This window comes from Peromyscus maniculatus, chromosome 7 (assembly GCF_049852395.1).
Source record: "Peromyscus maniculatus bairdii isolate BWxNUB_F1_BW_parent chromosome 7, HU_Pman_BW_mat_3.1, whole genome shotgun sequence".
Taxonomy (NCBI): Eukaryota; Metazoa; Chordata; class Mammalia; order Rodentia; family Cricetidae; genus Peromyscus; species Peromyscus maniculatus.
The window spans coordinates 16102030-16119660 of record NC_134858.1 but is presented as its reverse complement, the minus strand read 5'-3'; the positions used below and the strand labels follow the sequence as shown (position 1 = coordinate 16119660).

Below are 17631 nucleotides of genomic sequence, written 5' to 3'. Positions count from 1 at the left end.
CAGTATAATTAACATTGTGAAGATGACCAATCCTACAAAAGATTTACAGATTCAATGCAATCCCAATTAAAATGCCTACAACATTTTCCACATAAATAGAAAAACATTCTAAAATTCATATGGAACCAGAAAGACCCTGATTGGAAATATCAGAAAAGATCCTGAGCAATAAGAATATTACTGGAGGGATTAACATTCCAGACTTTAAGACATATTATAGAGCTATAGTAATAACAACAATAACAAAATGGTATGGGTATAAAAACAGACATGTAGACAAGTGGAATAAAGTAGAAGACTCAAACATGAGTATATGAAACTCCAGTGATGTGATATTTGACAGAGTCTAAAAATGTACATTGGAAAAAAGATAGCATCTTCAACAAATAGTGCTGGAAAAATTGGATGTCCACTTTCAGAAGAATAAAATTAGACTCATATCTATCACCCTGAACAAAAATTAACTGCAAGCAAATCAAAGATTTCAACTTGAAACCAGAAATGTTAAAACTACTATAAGAAAATATAGGCAACACCCTGTAGATATAGGTACAGGAAAAGACTTCCTGAGTGGGACTCAATTTGCTCAGGAATTAGGGGCAACAGTTGGCAAGTGAGACTTAGTAGAACTAAAAAACTCTGTGAAGGAGACACTCAATATAGTAAAGAAGAATCCCTCAGAACAGGAGCAAATCTTCGCCAGCTATATACCTGACAGAGGATTAATATCCAGAATATACAAACAACTAAAAAAAAAGTCAAGAAAACACATGACCCAACTAGAAATGGGCTAGTGGTCTAAACAGAGAGATCTCAACAGAAGAAATCAGAATGGCTTAGAAATACCTCAAAATATTTTGATCATTCTTATCAATTAGGGAAATGCAAATAAAAAATCTTTTAGATTCTATCTCACCCCAGTCAGAATGGCTAAGATCAACACAATGATTGACAACAAATGCTGGAGAGGTGTGAGAAAAGGGGAATCCTTATTCACTGTTAGTGAGATTAGTGAGAATGCAATTAGAGAGGTGCAGTCACTCTAGAAATCAGTATGAAGAATGCTCAAAAAAAATGTACTGTATGACCCAGCTACGTTACTCCTTCACATATGCTGAAAGGAATCAACATCAAGTTAATTCTCGAGAATTCCAAAGCTAGTGAAAGTAGGAAAGTATAAGTCAGAAAATTCTGACACTTATCATCAGCAGGTAATCTTGGGAAATTATGGTGACTCTTCTCAGAGAATGAACACAGGAGAGAGTAATCATAGATATACCCACTGATATTCTCCCAGGGATAAGAAATTGGGATGTCAGAGCCCTTTTTTGTGTAGTCTTTGCCCTTGAGGAGCCAAATCAATCAGGGAATGAATGTAAAATTGATCAATTTGTATAATAAGCTTCAGAGGGACACAACTCCCAGGGCAAACCTGTAACTCTTATAGTCACCAAGACAGAACACACTCATATCTTTCTAGAAGAAATTATTCAGGTTTTTTCCTACACATCTAGTTCTTCTTCTTTTCTCCTTTGGGAAGACCTTCTGCCTTTCATAACCAATGTTCTTTGAACAATTAAGATTCAAAGGAGTTGGTCCATGGTGAGTATGTATTGCCAAGTCTATATAGTCCAGCAGATGTTGGATGAAATGGAGAATGAAGTGGTTGGTAGGAAGAGTTTTAACACTTAAGCATAGGTCAGGGAAAACCCTGTTATTTAACACAGAGGGTGCTATTATGAGTAACTGATGGGAATGAAGAATCATTAGAGTCATTAGAGCATTTGCTTTAAGTTGCAGCATTTTCACAGTGACCATTTACTTTGAATATCTATTATTGTGGGTAGATAGCTAAGGAGATTATGTGGGCTTTTTTTAGGTATCCCATGACAGTCTGATACCAGAATACTTTCCTGGACAAAACAGTTTGCTGACTTAGTTACCGCTGTGAATTGTCTGTGGCAGAGCTTGGTAACTGACTACACTGTATATAATTTACAGGGAAGTTGTTCTCTTCTAGTTCTTAGATAAAAGGTAATATTACCCCAACAGCCTAGAATAAGCATTTTTGACTTTTCTTTCACTCTTGCTTGCTTGGGACTATCTCAGGCGTCTCCTGATAGACTAGCCTCCATTCTGCTCTCTAGTTTACTTTTGTACACTTTGCTTACTAGATTTTCTCTTCAAGAAAGAAGAGTCTGCTTACTTGTAGCAAAGAAATTAGTTTCTAAAACCTGAATATATCTGCAGACAATATATTGAAGGTATACACTGTGAAGCTGAGAATGGATTCAGAGACCAAGATGCTTTATATAATTTTTTATTTAGGGAAGGCCAAATGCCTGCAGTGTCTTACTACCACAAATTATGCAGTTGAGTTTTCCACATTTGGGGAAATCCCAGAGGTCAGCACATCTGGAGTACAATGGTTATCCAATGATTATCCTTGCCCCAAAAAATCCACTCTTTTGAACATGGCATCTCTCCTGCCAGGTAAAAGGACAGGGGATTATGCTTTTATTAACCATTTCTCAGAGAAGCAGAATTCACAAAATACTTTCAAGTACTATCCTTCATGGTGTGCACTAAATACTCGTAGAAGATAGAAATTGCACCAGGATCTTTGCAAACATGCCAAAACAGATGAGTATCAGGCATGAGGTGATGCCCAGAACTGCACTGGGAGCAAGGGATGGGACATTTTGTTCAAACACCAACTCTTTTTTTCTCTATTTGCTGAGAATCCTTTATGCAGGTGCAGAGGAATTTATGCTTGTGTCCATTTGCATTTTATTGCTCTTTTCAGAACAATGGATATATAGATGTTTGGAGAGCGAGTACCAAGGACTTTGGTACATAACCACTGGAATAATGCGGGTAAGAGAAGAAAAATGGAAGGACATGGGCAAGTTCAATATTCAGTACTCTTTATCTCTTAGTATTTAGATTTGGAAACATTAGAGAATCATTGCTCCTCATTATTTTTCTTTTACTTGAGTGGGTCTCATTCTCAATCATATTCAGTTAACAAGACATTGACATCATTCTTCTACTTGTCCCAGCCTTTACTTCTTATTTATTTTCTATTAAAGAAAGCTTGAGTTTGTCCCTTAATTTCCAATGATGTGAGTATTCCATATTGTTGTGTCTCTGTCTTAAACCTATCTTTGGTTCCAAGCCATAGGAAAATCATAATTCATAACATGTTATTTCTTCAGTTTCAGTCATTTCACAGTCTTATGTATCATCTCTGCATTACTAATATATGTTTACCTCTTTGTGTTCTGGGAGTTGTGGTCCTGGACTATTGTTGAGACGTCATTCTTCACCATTCCATTTACCACTGTGTACCAAAGCAATAGGGTTTTGCTAAGAACACTTGCTTCCTTGGTTGATTCTTGCTTCTGGATCTTTCCTTTTCCTTGCTAAAAATCCTTATTCTCATACCTCCAGCTAAATAATTCTTTTGTCAGCTACCTCTCCTCCTGAACTCCTTCTCTGACGTCATCATCCCAGATATTCTTTTTTTTTTTTGTTTTTTTTTTTTTTTGTTTTTTGAGACAGGGTTTCTCTGTGTAGCTTTGCGCCTTTCCTGGGACTCACTTGGTAGCCCAGGCTGGCCTCGAACTCACAGAGATCCGCCTGCCTCTGCCTCCCGAGTGCTGCATCCCAGATATTCTAACTTAAGTCTTTGATACTTAACTGAACAAAATTTCCCAGAAGAACTAGATACTAGGAACAGAATAGCTAGATGGTTTCTTACATGTGAGCAACTTAAGAAGATATTATTTATAATGTCAGAATTCTTTTAAGTAGTAATTTGGTTGTTGCTTTTACTGTATGGTAGGACTTCATGAGATAGGCAAACATTGAGTGAACAACACATTTTTTTGTGGTACTTAGATGAAATCCAGGGTCCTGCAGATTCTGGGTAAGCATTCTATCACTGAGCCATAACCTCAGTCCATGTGACTTTTGACCAACATCAAAGCTTGTAGCATCCAGACCCTCTGCTTTATATTTCATATTAAGGTTGATTCTTTCTGTTTCCTCTTTGTCACACATATGACAATTTTCACTGAACATTTTCATTATTCTGATTTTAAAAATTGGTTTGAAAAAGAAATATTTGATTATCCTGAAAATAAAAACATGCTCCCAGCTGAATATCTTCTTATTTTAATCCTATTTATATAGAGGTTTTTTTTTTTTTAACTCAGGAGAGTGTTTAGTAATTTTATATGCAAATGAAATGATGAAGAATATGAGTATTGAGGATTTTCAAAGATGGAAGTTTAGACGATGAATGTTTTCATTTATATTGTAATAATAACCACTATTTCAATTCTTCATAAATGTCTTCTAATATTCAATTTCCATATTTATTCTTCCAATTACCTTTGTTCAAATTTCAAGGGATTTAGGAAAAAACCAGAGGGCCATGTGCTGATGACTCATGAAAAGACTATTGTTGCTTCTACAGGGGAACATACCTGGTAAGATTACATAAAAGTATTGATGCAAGGGAAAATAGGATAATTTCTTGGGACACACAGGTCCAAGTGCTGGGGGAATGAATGTACTACCTAGAATTGATTGAATGGCCTGGGTAATAAGAGGAAACATATTTTTGCTATACCTTTCCTCCTCTCTTACTTATCTTGTCTCTCTGTAGTAGTCTTCTTTAGAGCTAGAGTTGTTGGAGATTTTGGAGGGACAGATGCCCAGATTACAGTGGAACGCTACAGAAGTGGAAAGTTATTTGTTTTTATGTTCATTGATTCATTAATTCAGCTGCCAAAACAGTATGAAAATCTTCCTGTATGTCAAAGAATCAGCTGGTATTGAGACGTGATGGGATTGAGAATCACCTGGACAGCCAAGAACTGTATCACATATAAAAAAAACCAAGAAGACACTAAGAAGATAAAACTTTTAAAGAAACAAAAGAGATTTCAAAATGAATGGATACAGGAGAGGGTATAATCGTATTCACAAAGTGAAATCTTTCTGAATGATCAGAATTTAGTGCAACCACAGAAAAGTGTTGAGAAGTGAGATTGGAGATCAGAGTGGATCCATCATAGAGAAAGGATTTCCAGCACTTTAGAAACTACTTTGGTCTGAAAAATTCCAGAGGTTGTCTGGTCTTCATGAAGTTTAACTTTGTAGAGTTAGTAGTTCTAAGCAGAGGTGAAAAAAATGAACAAGTTTCCCAAAGGGTTGATTAACACCCTGAGACAATCAGTATAATGGACGAGGAAATGTTGGAGTCCTAAGTTCTGTAATAGTAAAACCTTTATGCGGTCTTTCATCTCAAAAAATAAAAACAGAGAATTTAGAGACTGCATGGTATACGTTTCCTACTCTTTCTCTTCCATAGTTATCTAGTTGATGTCAACAACATGAAAGCAGGAAACCAAACAAGTATTTTAGAATTTTTGCTTGTGGGGTTTTCCCAAGATGCAGAGCATCAACCCATGCTATTTGGACTGTTTCTGCTCATGTTTGTGGTCGCTGTGCTTGGGAATCTGCTCATTATCCTGGCTGTCAGCTCTGACTCCCACCTCCATACTCCCATGTACTTCTTCCTCTCCAACCTGTCCTTTTCTGACATTTGTTTCATCTCTACAACCATCCCTAAGATGTTGGTAAACATCCAAACACAGAGCAAGACCATCACCTATGCAGGATGCATTACACAGATGTATTTTTTCATGGTCTTTGGAGGCATGGACACATTTCTCCTCACTTTGATGGCCTATGACCGATTTGTGGCCATCTGCCACCCCCTTCACTACCCAGTCATCATGAACCCCCAACTATGTGGCTTGCTGGTTCTTGTGTCCTGGTTCATCAGCTTCTCATACTCTCTGATCCAGAGTCTGTTGATGCTACGGCTGTCCTTCTGCACCAATCAGATAATTAAACACTTTTACTGTGAACTTGCTCAGGCACTCAATGTAGCCTGCTCAGACACACTGCTCAATCATATCCTTCTTTATATTGTGACTTGTATTCTTGGCTTTGTTCCTTTTTCAGGGATCCTTTATTCCTATTCTCAGATTGTCTCCTCCATTCTGAGAATCCCATCAACAGATGGAAAATATAAGGCATTTTCTACCTGTGGGTCTCATCTTTCAGTGGTTTCATTATTCTATGGGACAGGTCTTGGTGTGTACCTTAGTTCTGATGAAACTTCCTCTTCTTGGAAGGGCATGGTGGCCTCAGTAATGTACACAGTGGTCACTCCCATGCTGAACCCTTTTATCTACAGCTTGAGGAACAAAGACATTAAGAAGGCCTTACAAACACTTGGGAGAATGCTTTTTGTTAAGTGATAAGATCACTGGTTTTAGGTTTCTGAGATGACAGAAGTAAAGCAGGGGGCTAAAGAAATTCTGCTTCTTAATCATGTAGACTTTTTATTCAGGTTGTTCCTCTGTCTTGATCAAAATTGTACAGTGAGTACTTTTACCTGAGACTTTGTGATGCCTTCTTTGTTACCTTCAGGTCTATCCTTCTCCCTTCTTTTTATATGACTCATCTCTTCATTTAAGTACAATGTTTATGTTTCTGTAGGTCAATACAGCCATTTAAATACCAACTCAAGAATTGTTTGACAAAAGTTATGAAATCATTTATAGAACTTAAGTCCATGTATAAGTATATAGTACTGTGGCTATAAATGTTATATTGATTAGGCACATGCTTGAATATATGTTACTAATAGATGTTTCTTTTTGTACAGGCTGCAAATTACCATGAAAGTCTGTAGTCACCACTCAGAAATCACTGCTGAGATTTCAGAACTGAAAATTTCCACTTGAGAGAAAATTTTATCTTGCTCCTACATATTGAAATGGTCTATGATGTGAACATTTTTGTTGCCCTGACTTATATGCTAAAACATTATAACCAATGTGATTTTATTAAGAAGGGAGGAATTGGGAAGCATTCAGATTTATTCTTGATGGTACCCTCAGAAATAAAGTTTCTTATAGAAACAAAAGACCCCGGGGAGCTATCTTGCCTCTTCTACTATATAAGAGCATAGTGAGAAGGCACCATCTATGAACCCGAAAATTGGCCCTCAGTAGACATCAAATCGGTCATTTCTTAATTTTAAATTTCCCAATCTCCAGAAATGTGAGAGACAAATTTTTATTGCATGTAAAGTACTTAATTTATGAGATTTTTTATAACATTCTGAACATATTATCCCCTATGACTAAGGGATATAAAATAATCTTGAAACTTGAAATGTCTATAATATCTCAAGGCAATGTCAGAGATGTACTCTATTAGGGGCAGTATTTAGAAAATCTCTATAATAAGATAGAAATGATTTATACAAGATATTACTGCAGATGTGAAAGTAGCTACTGAGAAATATTAAACAACTGTTTGATTCCATTGTTACTATTTGTATAGTGTTCTGTGGTTGTTTCTCAGTTCACCTGCAAAGCACTACTTTGCTCTTGGATGTCAATCCCACCATGAATGGATAGAAGGCTGCTGCTCTGATTGAATAAGACAGAAACAGTCACTTCAGTGAGATAAAATGATTTCTATTTGCCATTTGTTTGAATTTTTACCAAATGCAATGATGTTGGCCAGTGGTCTGGCCATACGGTTAAGCAAAAAGGAAATGTGAAGAGCAACCAAAAGAAGTTACTATGAAAATTTAAGCCCATTTTAGGATTGCAGTTCACAGTCCATTAGCCAGCCAGGGAAGTCAGAATAGAAAGCTGGAGGCAGGAATTAATGCTGAAACCATCGAGGAATGCTGTTTACTGGCTTTCTCCTTACAGCTTGCTCAGCCTGCCTTCTTTTTTCTTATGCATTTATTTTTTGTTAGCAGATTTTAAATTAAAATGATTACATCACTTTCCCCTTTCTCTTTCCTCCCTGTAACTCCTCTCATGTCCTTTATCTCCAAGCCATTCCATGCACATCCCATTCACATTGTTCCTTTCAAATTCATGGCTTCTTTTTCTTTGATTATTATTGTTACACACACACACACACACACACACACACACACAGAGACATACATGCACACACAACTGACTCTGGGTTAGTTTGGTGTGGTTTGTGTGTGTATGATTTCAATGCTGATCACTTTGTATTGGATAACTAACTAGAGGGGCTCATTATTAGGAAAAGCTAATTCTCCCTTATTAGTAGCTTTTAGTGTTTTGTCTAGAGGCAGGACCTTGTGAGATTTCCCCCATCTGTGTTAGCAGATTTTGCAGGAGAAAGCCCTTCACATAGCTGGAAACTTGGACTTAATCAGTAGCCTTTGTTTATTGGATGGTATACATAAACATTCATAGTACTATCAAGGAAACAGAACAAAATATTTGATACTAATTTGAATATAAAATCCTATTCTTCATACCAAGGAATCTCAGTATGACGGTTTTATGTACACCGGCTTCCCATTACTAAAGCAAACAACATCTACAAAAATGACCTTGTGAAAAGAAGATGTTTTGACCTAAAGTTTTGCAGGCTATGGCTTACCCTATTGCTTTTGCACCTGTGGTAAGGAAGCACATATGGAAGGAGTAGTAGCAAAGCCAATCCAATCATGCATAGCTAGGAAACATAAAAAAGAAAATGAAGAGGTGGGAATCTTGCTTTATGGAATTCCCCCAATGACATGAAGACCTCCCACCAAGCTGTATCTTCAAAGTGCATTTTCAAGGATAAGCCATTGAACATGGACCTGCTTTGGAGAGCTACTGAAGCTAAAGCACATTTGATAGAAAGATGAAATGGTCGGTTGCAACACTGGTTATCTAACGCCGGTGAAGAAAGGCTGTTTCGCAGTTGTTCTAAGTTCATATTCATACTCAGTATGAGTGGAACAAAAGTTAACTCAAACTCAGTTTTCTAATGATGTCTGGAGGACCAGCCCCCAGCAGCACAGGGCTCAAAGGGAAATCCACAGTGTGATGAAGTTGAAACTTTTCTCTTTGGGGGTTTTAGGAAAGGAAAATGCTCCCATATTCTCTTGATGGCCTTTTTCTCTTTATTCTCTCATCTGGTTCTCATCAAGCTGTTCCCTCATGTTGTTCTCTCTTTTGTTCCCTTTCCCTCCACTGCTTAAATACTCAAATAGAATCTCTCAGGCAATACAAAAGTCATAAAAATATCACACACACACACACATTATCTATCTTGAGAGGTAATCTTATCCAAGATGCCTGGTGAGTGCTTGGTTTTTGGACAAAGAGCTAAGGGAGTCATACATTCTCTTGTTCAGACCAGGTTACTGTGTATCTTATAATATCAGCTCTGCCAGGACTTGCCATGATACTAATGGCCAAAAATGCCTAAAACTTAAAAGTGTATATTCTGCCCTGTGAATAACTTTTAATTATCCAAGAACACCTACAACCTTAATTAGGGCTACAGAGTCAAATTATTTTCTGTAACCTTGACTAGTCAGGATGTATTTTCACAAACTGAGGTCAGGAATGGATGCAAGGAACTAATCATTTGCCATCTAGCAATAATTGGGCTGTTTTTTGTATTTACAACCTAGCCAGACAGTGCAGCTGTGTGTCCTTGTGAATTAAAATAGGGAATGTTTATCTAAAAAAAAAAGCATCAGCAAGGCATCTGGTCTAATCTAAAGTTCCTTTGAAGCTTTCTATCAGCTAGTGGCACTTCAGCCATAAAGTTAAAGGAATTTGAGCCATTCTGGCTCCTACTATCATTTTTTTTTGAGCTGTGATCAGAATCAGCTTCTAGGTGTGACTCACAGACCCTCACTGTATCAAAATTATACAGCATCTTGCTGATAAATGCCCATTAGATCAGGACGTAATCATGAGATAAATACACTACGATACAGGTAGTAGGTGACTCCCCACATACATATACATTATATCAGATACCAAAGGTACAGCAGACACAAAAGACATTCTGGAGTCTGTATTTTCACAAGCCTTGCTTAAACAAGATATACTCATCAGAGAGTTTTTCTTTGGTGAGCTGACACCTGAACTTAATTGCTACCTGCTGCTGCTCTGACAGGGCCATGGCCACCAGCAGTTTTCTTTTGGATCCAGGGAAGAGGAGGTGAAGGGATGATTGGGACAGATATACAATATTTTTCTTACATCAACTTTTTTGTCAGAGTCTTTCTCCAAAGTCCAGGATGGATTGGATCTCAATATATAGCTCAGACTGGCCTTGAACTTGTAGAAAGCTTCCTGCCATAGCTTTTTCAAATTCTGGAATTACAGGATATAATTCTTTCAGCTTCCTTTTAAAAATTTATTTATTTTTGTTTATTTTATGTACCAACCACAGTTTCCCCTCTCTCCTCTCCTCCTGTCACCCACACCTCCTTCTTACCTCCCCTATCCACTCTTCAGAAAGCATAAGGCTTCCCATGTTTGTCAGCAAAGCATGGCATATCAAGTTGAGACAGAGCCAAGTTCCCCCACCAAACACTGCATCAAGGCTGAGCGAGGAATCACATTATAGGGAATAGGTTTGAATAAGTCAGCTATGTGCCATGGCCACACTGCTAGGGGCCCTACAAACAGAACAAGCTACACAGCTGTCACCCACATGCAGAGGGCCCAAGTTGGTCCCATGCAGACCCCCTAGCTGTCAGTCTAGAGTCCATGAGCTCCCATGAGCTTGAGTCAGCTGTCTTCACGGGTTTCCCCATCATGATCTTGAACCCCCTTGCTTATATAGTCCCCTCTCCATCTCTTCAACTGGGTTCCCAGAGCTCAGCCCAGTGCCTGGCCATGGATCTCTGCCTCTGCTTCCATTAGTTACTGGACGAAGGTTTTATGATGACAATTAGGGTAGTCACCAATCTGACAACAGGAAAAGGCTAGTTCAGGCACTCTCTCCACCACTGCCAGGAGTCATAGCTGGGACCATCCCCATGGACCCTTGAGAGCCTCCCCAGCCCCAGGCCTTCCCCCAACCCCATACTGGCCCCCTCTATCAAGATGTCTCCCTTGTCACTCTCCCTTTCTATCCCTCCCCCAACTTGACCATCCTGATCCCTCCTGTTCCCATTCCCCTTCCTCTCCCCTCTACCTTCCCACCCCCAGTTTACCCAGGAGACCTCATCTATTTCCCTTTCCCAGGGTGATCCATACATCCCTGTTAGGGACCTCCTTGTTACCTGGTTTCTCTAGGGCTGTGGATTGTGGCCTGGTTATCCTTTGTTTTATATCTACTATTGTCTTATGTGTGAATACATAGCATGTTTGTATTTCTGTTTCTGGGTTACCTCACTCAGGATGATTTTTTTCTAGTTCCATCCATTTTCCTGCAAATTTCGTGATGCCATTTTTTTTTTAAAACTGCTGAGCAATACTCCATGTGTAAATGTACCACATTTTCTTTATCCATTTTTTGGTTGAGGGGCATCTAGGTTGTCTTCAGGTTCTGGCTATTATGAATAATTCAGCTTCCTTTTACCTACTTAATTCAGTGGTTCAGGATCAGAGTTGAAACTGTGGGTGCAAGAGGAAAGGATGATTCCAAAGCAAGAAAGAGAAAGTAGGTATAACTTTTAACAGTTACATCTGAATTTCTAAGGGCCTGAGTAGAACATGCCTTCACTCTTCTAGCAGATTTGAGTTAACCATGAATGTACATTATTACCAAGTATTTATGATAATCTACACATTCTATATCTGTGTAACTTTACACTGTATGAATAGGGTAGACTTAAAGGAAGGCACTTACTGGAATCATATTAGTGCAGGCAATATGACCCTGCATGGTGACTTAAATGAGTTATTCCCTCTAAAGGTGGAAAATATTTGTTAAAAATGAAAAAAACAAAGAATGGTAAATAACAGCTGAAGGTAAAGGAATGAATATTTGAGCTATGTGGTAAGGGGAATTCATTATTAATTTAGTGTCAGAATTTATATCTATTAGAACTGGATTTAATTAACTTTTGACTAGCTTAGTTTTCTGTTGCAGGATATTTGTACATCGTGTGAGGATGTACTGTTTGATTGGTGCAATAAAAAGCTAAACAACCAACAGCTAGGTAGGAGGTACAGGTGGGATTTCTGGGCAGAGAAAGGAAGAGGAGGAGGAATATAGGTATGTGGGAGATGCCAGGCAACATGGAGAGGAAACAGGAGGTGCATGATGGAAGAGAGGTAATGCCACATGGCAGAACATAGATTAATATAAATGGGTTAATGTAGGTGGAGTTTTTCTGTGTCCCATCAGTCACTCCCAAATAACCATTTAGAGACTTATTAATTATAAATGCTTGACCAATAGTTTATACTTGCTACTAACTGGATCTTACAATTTAAATTAATCTGTATTTCTTACCCACCCTTTGCCATGTGGGAGTACCTTCTTTTAGCATGGAATGTTTATCTTATGTCTCCTCTGCATTTTCTTGTGACTCCTCAGACTCAGCCCTTCTTCTTCCCAGCACTCGCTCTGCCTCTAAAATCCTGCCTAGCTATTGGTCAATCAGCTTTTTACAAACAATGAGAGCAACACATTTTCATGGTGTACAGAAGGATTATTCCACAGCAGGTTAATTTAAATTATAAGAGCTAGTTGAGACAAGCCTAAGTTATAGGTGAGCTTTCATAATTAGTAAGAATTTTCATGTCATTATTTGGGAACTGGCTGGTGGAACAGAAAAAGATTCATTACATATGGTGTCCAACATGGAGGCTTGAATATCCACATAGGCCTGAAAAAGTGGTCTTTTGGGAAGGTTTGGTGTACAGAGGTATGGCTTTTTTAACAGGCCCTGCTGTACAGCCAAGCACTTGAGTAGCTGGCACTAGGTACAAACTCTTGCTTCAGGCAGACACAACAAATTTCTGGAGCTGGGGCACTAAATGCATCTCCCACTGGTGCTGGCATGAGGATAGGCTGTCAGAGAACCAAGAGCGGTGGAGCCAGGTGGCAGAGTCATGTGGTGGTAGCCTAGCCATTTAAGATTTGGCTCACATAGTCAGAGAAGGCTGAAGAAGTGCAAAACGTCAGGTTCAGGCTAAAAAACCCACTAAACAGGTTGCAGTGTATTTAAAAATGTGCTTAGATGGGTGTTGGAGAGATGGAAGTGGGTTGGAGAGATGGCTCAGTGGTTAAGAGAACTGGCTGTTCTTCCAGAGGTCCTGAGTTTAATTTCCAGCAACCACATGGTGGCTTACAACCATCTGTAATGAATCTGGTGCCCTCTTCTGGCCTGCAGCCATACATGAAGGCAGAACACTGCATACACAATAAATAAATAAATCTTTTAAAAATGTGCTTAGATGTTGAAGAAAGAAAAGAAAATGGATATAGTCATATAAAAATAGTTTAAAAATAATGAAGTAAAGTGTTTAAAGAAAGAATAAAGTAATATAAAAAGAATAAGCTGTGTAAGGATGGGAAATACACAGGGTGTCTGGATCCTGCGTGATGCTTTGTTGACTTTGAATTTTTTAAATGCTAATGTACAAAAAATACCTGCTGAGAGGCATTGGGTTATGGAAACTGCTAAATTAAACCAACCTACATATTTTAAGAATGTTTTCACTTTATAATGGAAGTAAAAAATATGTTGCATTGGGGGAGAAGTTATACCTTTGTTTCTACAGGAAATAAAAAGTTATAGTTCTCTTTAAAATTAATGAAGATTATATTTGATTGGGGGAGAGCTCCTGAAAATCTTGACTACAGATATGAAAAAAAAAAAAAGAAACCAAAAAAGCCTACAGGACAGGTGATATATATCCTGATCCCTCTACTATGGGAACAGCTTTGAGACTGGATGAGACATGAGAAATCTTGTTGGCTACAGAGTCCTCATGACTTATTATTACATGCCATCATTTCATATGGCATGGATAGAAGCTTGGTTATACAGTCTAAACAGACTTATAGAGTTAACAGATGCCTTTTACCTGCATAAACATAAAACAATAAAATCATCTTTAACTGACTTGTGCACACTAACATTCCATATTTGTGTTGGTATATATATATATATATATATATATATATATATATAACCTTTAAAAGTTTATGTGTCTTCAGAAAGAAAGAACTAGACACATGTAGGCATGTTTTTTCATCAGGATGAATGGCTCCCAAAATAACCAGAGAGACTTCTTATTAATATAAATGACTGGCCAATAACTAAGGCTTATTACTAATTAGCACTTACAACTTGAATTAATCCATATTTCTTATCTATACTCTACACATGGTAGTACCCATTTTCAGCATGGCATCTTTATCTTCTGCTTCCTTTGCATCTGGATGGTAACTCTACCTCTCTTCTTCCCCTTGTTCTCCCAGTCTAGCTCTCCCACCTAACCTCTTCCTGCCTAGCTATTGGCCAGTTGGCTCTTTATTTAACCAAAGAGAGTAATACATATTCACAGTATACAAAAGGATTATTCCAAAGCATTTTCCCCTTTTTGTCCAATTAAAAAAGAACATTTTAACTTTAACACAGTAAAACTACATATAACAAAAACAGTTAACAAGTAAGAATTAAAGTTGCAATATCCAGTCCATTTGCATTTGGAAAAATTAGAGAAAATACTCTATTATCTATCTTATCTTTGTGAGTCTGAAGTTTTTTTTTTTTTTTTTTTTTTGAGACATGGTTTCTCTGTGTAGCTTTGCGCCTTTTCCTGAAACTCACTCTGTAGACCAGGCTGGCCTCGAACTCACAGAGATCCGCCTGGCTCCACCTCCTGAGTGCTGGGAATAAAGGCGTGTGCCACCACAGCCCGGCTGTGAGTCTGAAGTTTTATACATAATTTATCTTTTATCATAACTAAGAAAAACTTTAATCATTATTTAGTCTTTAACTCCACAAAAGACCCCAAAAGGGTGTAATGTTACCTAATGATAGGGGCATCTGGCTGCCTGGACAGTCACCCAAAGTTCTTTTGTAACATTGGGGCATCTATCTTTGGCCTACAGATATCTGACAGATGTTTTTGTGAAGCAGGGATTTTGAAGTACTGTATTACCCTGTCTTGGCAAAGTTCAACCCAGTGTATACAGTTTACTGTCAGCAATTGTGGCAAGGGCAGTTTCTGTGGCTATCTTTTGCCACAAAGAAAGCAAATTTCATATGGAGTTTCTTTGATGCCAATCATCTTCTCTGAAGTAAATTTGTGCTGTCAGGAACAGACATGTCTTCCTCTCAAGAAAAGCCTTATGTTATTAAAACATTTTAAATGCCATATTCTGTAGGTCTTTGAAGTGTTTGAAGACAATCTGTCTATCAAAATATATGTTTAACCTTGAAAACATACCTAATATGATTACAAGTTTGATTATTATAGATGACCACTAACCTGTATTTCTAAGTTATACATTACATTTTAAAATGAGTTGCATAAGCACAACACCCTTAACATGAGCAAATGCATATGTACAGTATTAAAAAAAATAACTCCATTGACAAATTGGGACTGAGGGGGAGGGCAAGGTATGGTAGGGGATGTGGGATGAGAACATAATGGAATGAGATGGTTGAGTTGGAACAGGGACAGAGTGGGAGAGCAGGGAAAGAGATACCATGATAGAGGGAGACATTAGGGGAACAGGATGAAACAGGGTGCTTGGGAAGTTCCCAGGAATCCTCAAAGATGATCCCACCTTAGATTAATAGCAAAAATAAAGAAGATGCCTGAACTGATCTACTCTAGTACTCAGGTTCGTGAATACCTTAACTGTCATCATAGAACCTCCATCCAGTAACTGATGGAAGCAGAGGCAGAGATCCATAGCCAAGTTCCAGGCCAAACTCCAGGCATCCAGTCAAAGAGAGAAAAGAGGGATTCTATGAGCAAGGGTTATCAAGACCATGATGGTGAAATGTACAGAGACAACCAAATCAAACTAGTGGGAACCCATAAACTGTGGACCAATAGCTGTGGAGCCTTCATGGGACTGGACTCTACCCTCTGTCTAGGCATGACAGTTGTTTAGCTTGACCTGTTTAAGGGTGGGATCAGGATTCATCCCTAGTATATGAGTGAGCCATTTTAAGCCCAGTGCCTCTGGTGGGACACCTTACACAGCCTTGGCTCAGGGGGAGGGGCAGGGGCCTGCCTCAGCTGAATGTACCAGGATCTACTGACTCCCCATGGGAGTTCTTGCCTTGGAGGAAGTCAGAATGAGGGGTGAGATGGGGGAAAGGCTGAGGAGGGGGGCTGGGAGGAGGAGGGGTATCTGTGGTTGGTATGTAAAATGAATAGAAAATTTCTTTTTTCTTTTTTTATTAAACATTTTTATTCATTTTACTTACCAATCACAGATCCCCCTCTTCCCTTCTCCCACCTCTCCCCACTCCATTTCCTCCTACAAGAAGGTAAGGCCTCCCATGGGGAGTGAGCAGAGCCTGGTCCATTCTGTAGAGGCAGGTCAAAGCCCCTCCTCTCTGCCTCAAGGCTATGCGAAGTGTCCCACTATAGGTAGTGGGCTCCAAAAAGCCAGTTCATGCACCAGGGATGGATACTGATCCTACTGTTAGGGTGCCCCTTGAGCAGATCAAGCTACACAACTGTTTCGCTTATGCAAAGGGCCTAGTCCAGTTCTGTGGAGGCTCCACAAGTGTTGTTCTAAATTTCATGAGTTCTCACTAGCTTGGTTTGGTTGTCTCTGTAGGCTTTTCAATCATGATCTTGATGCCCCTTGCTCATAGAATTCCTCTTCTCTCCATTTGACTGGACTCCTGGAACTTGGCCTGGTGTTTGGCTGTGGATCGCTGCCTCTGCTTCCATCAGTTACTGGATGAAGGCTCTATGACGACAGTTAGGGTATTCACTGATCTGATTACTGGGGTAAGCGAGTTCAGGTACATTCTTCACTATTGGTAGTAGTCTAAGCTGGGTCATCTTTGTGGATTTCTGGGAAATTCCCTAGCACCCAGTTTCTCCCTATCTCCATGATGTCTCCTCCCTCTATCATGGTATCTCTTTCATTGCTCTCCTACTACATCCCTGTTCCAGCTCTACCATTCCATTTCCGTATGTTGTCATCCCCTACTTCTTACCCTCCATTGGTCCCCCTCATCCCCAGTTTACTCATGGAAATATCATCCATTTCCCCTTTCTAGGGCTATCCATGCATCCATCTTTGGGTCCTCCTTGTTAGCTAGTTTTTCTGGAGCTGTGAGTGGTAGCCTGGTTATCCTTTGCTTTATATCTAGTATCCACTTATGAGTGAGTACATACCATGTTTGTCCTTCTGAGTCTGGGTTACCTCACTCATGATGATATTTTTCTAGTTCCATCCATTTACCTGCAAATTTCATGATGTTATTGGTTTTTACTTCTGAGTAGTAACCATTGTGTATATGTACCACATTTTCTTTATCCATTATTTGGTTGAGGGGCATCTAGGTTGTTTCTACATTCTGGCTATTATGAATAATGCTGTTATGAACATAGTTGAGCATGTGTCCTTGTGGTATGATTGAGCATTCCTTGGGTATATGCCCAAGAGTGATAAAGCTGGGTCTTGAGGTAGATTGATTCCCAATTTTCTGAGAAAGCACCACACTTATTTCCAGAGTGGCTGTACAAGTTTGCACTGCCACCAACAGTGGAGGAGTGTTCCCCTTGCTCCACATCCTCTCCAACA

The 17631-nt window shown here is 38.9% G+C and overlaps 1 protein-coding gene and 1 non-coding gene across 2 annotated transcripts; one reads left to right on the top strand and one right to left on the bottom strand.

Moving 5' to 3' along the window:
- Positions 1 to 2329: 2329 nt before the first annotated feature.
- LOC121831262 (U1 spliceosomal RNA) lies at positions 2330 to 2501 on the bottom strand. The gene has a single exon (XR_006074634.1). It is a non-coding gene; the product is annotated as a U1 spliceosomal RNA (small nuclear RNA).
- A 2901-nt stretch (positions 2502 to 5402) lies between these two features.
- LOC102917265 (olfactory receptor 7D4-like) lies at positions 5403 to 6341 on the top strand. Its single transcript, XM_006987047.3, has one exon. The coding sequence runs from the start codon at positions 5406 to 5408 to the stop codon at positions 6339 to 6341; it is 936 nt and encodes a 311-aa protein (XP_006987109.1). The 5' UTR covers positions 5403 to 5405.
- Positions 6342 to 17631: the final 11290 nt, after the last annotated feature.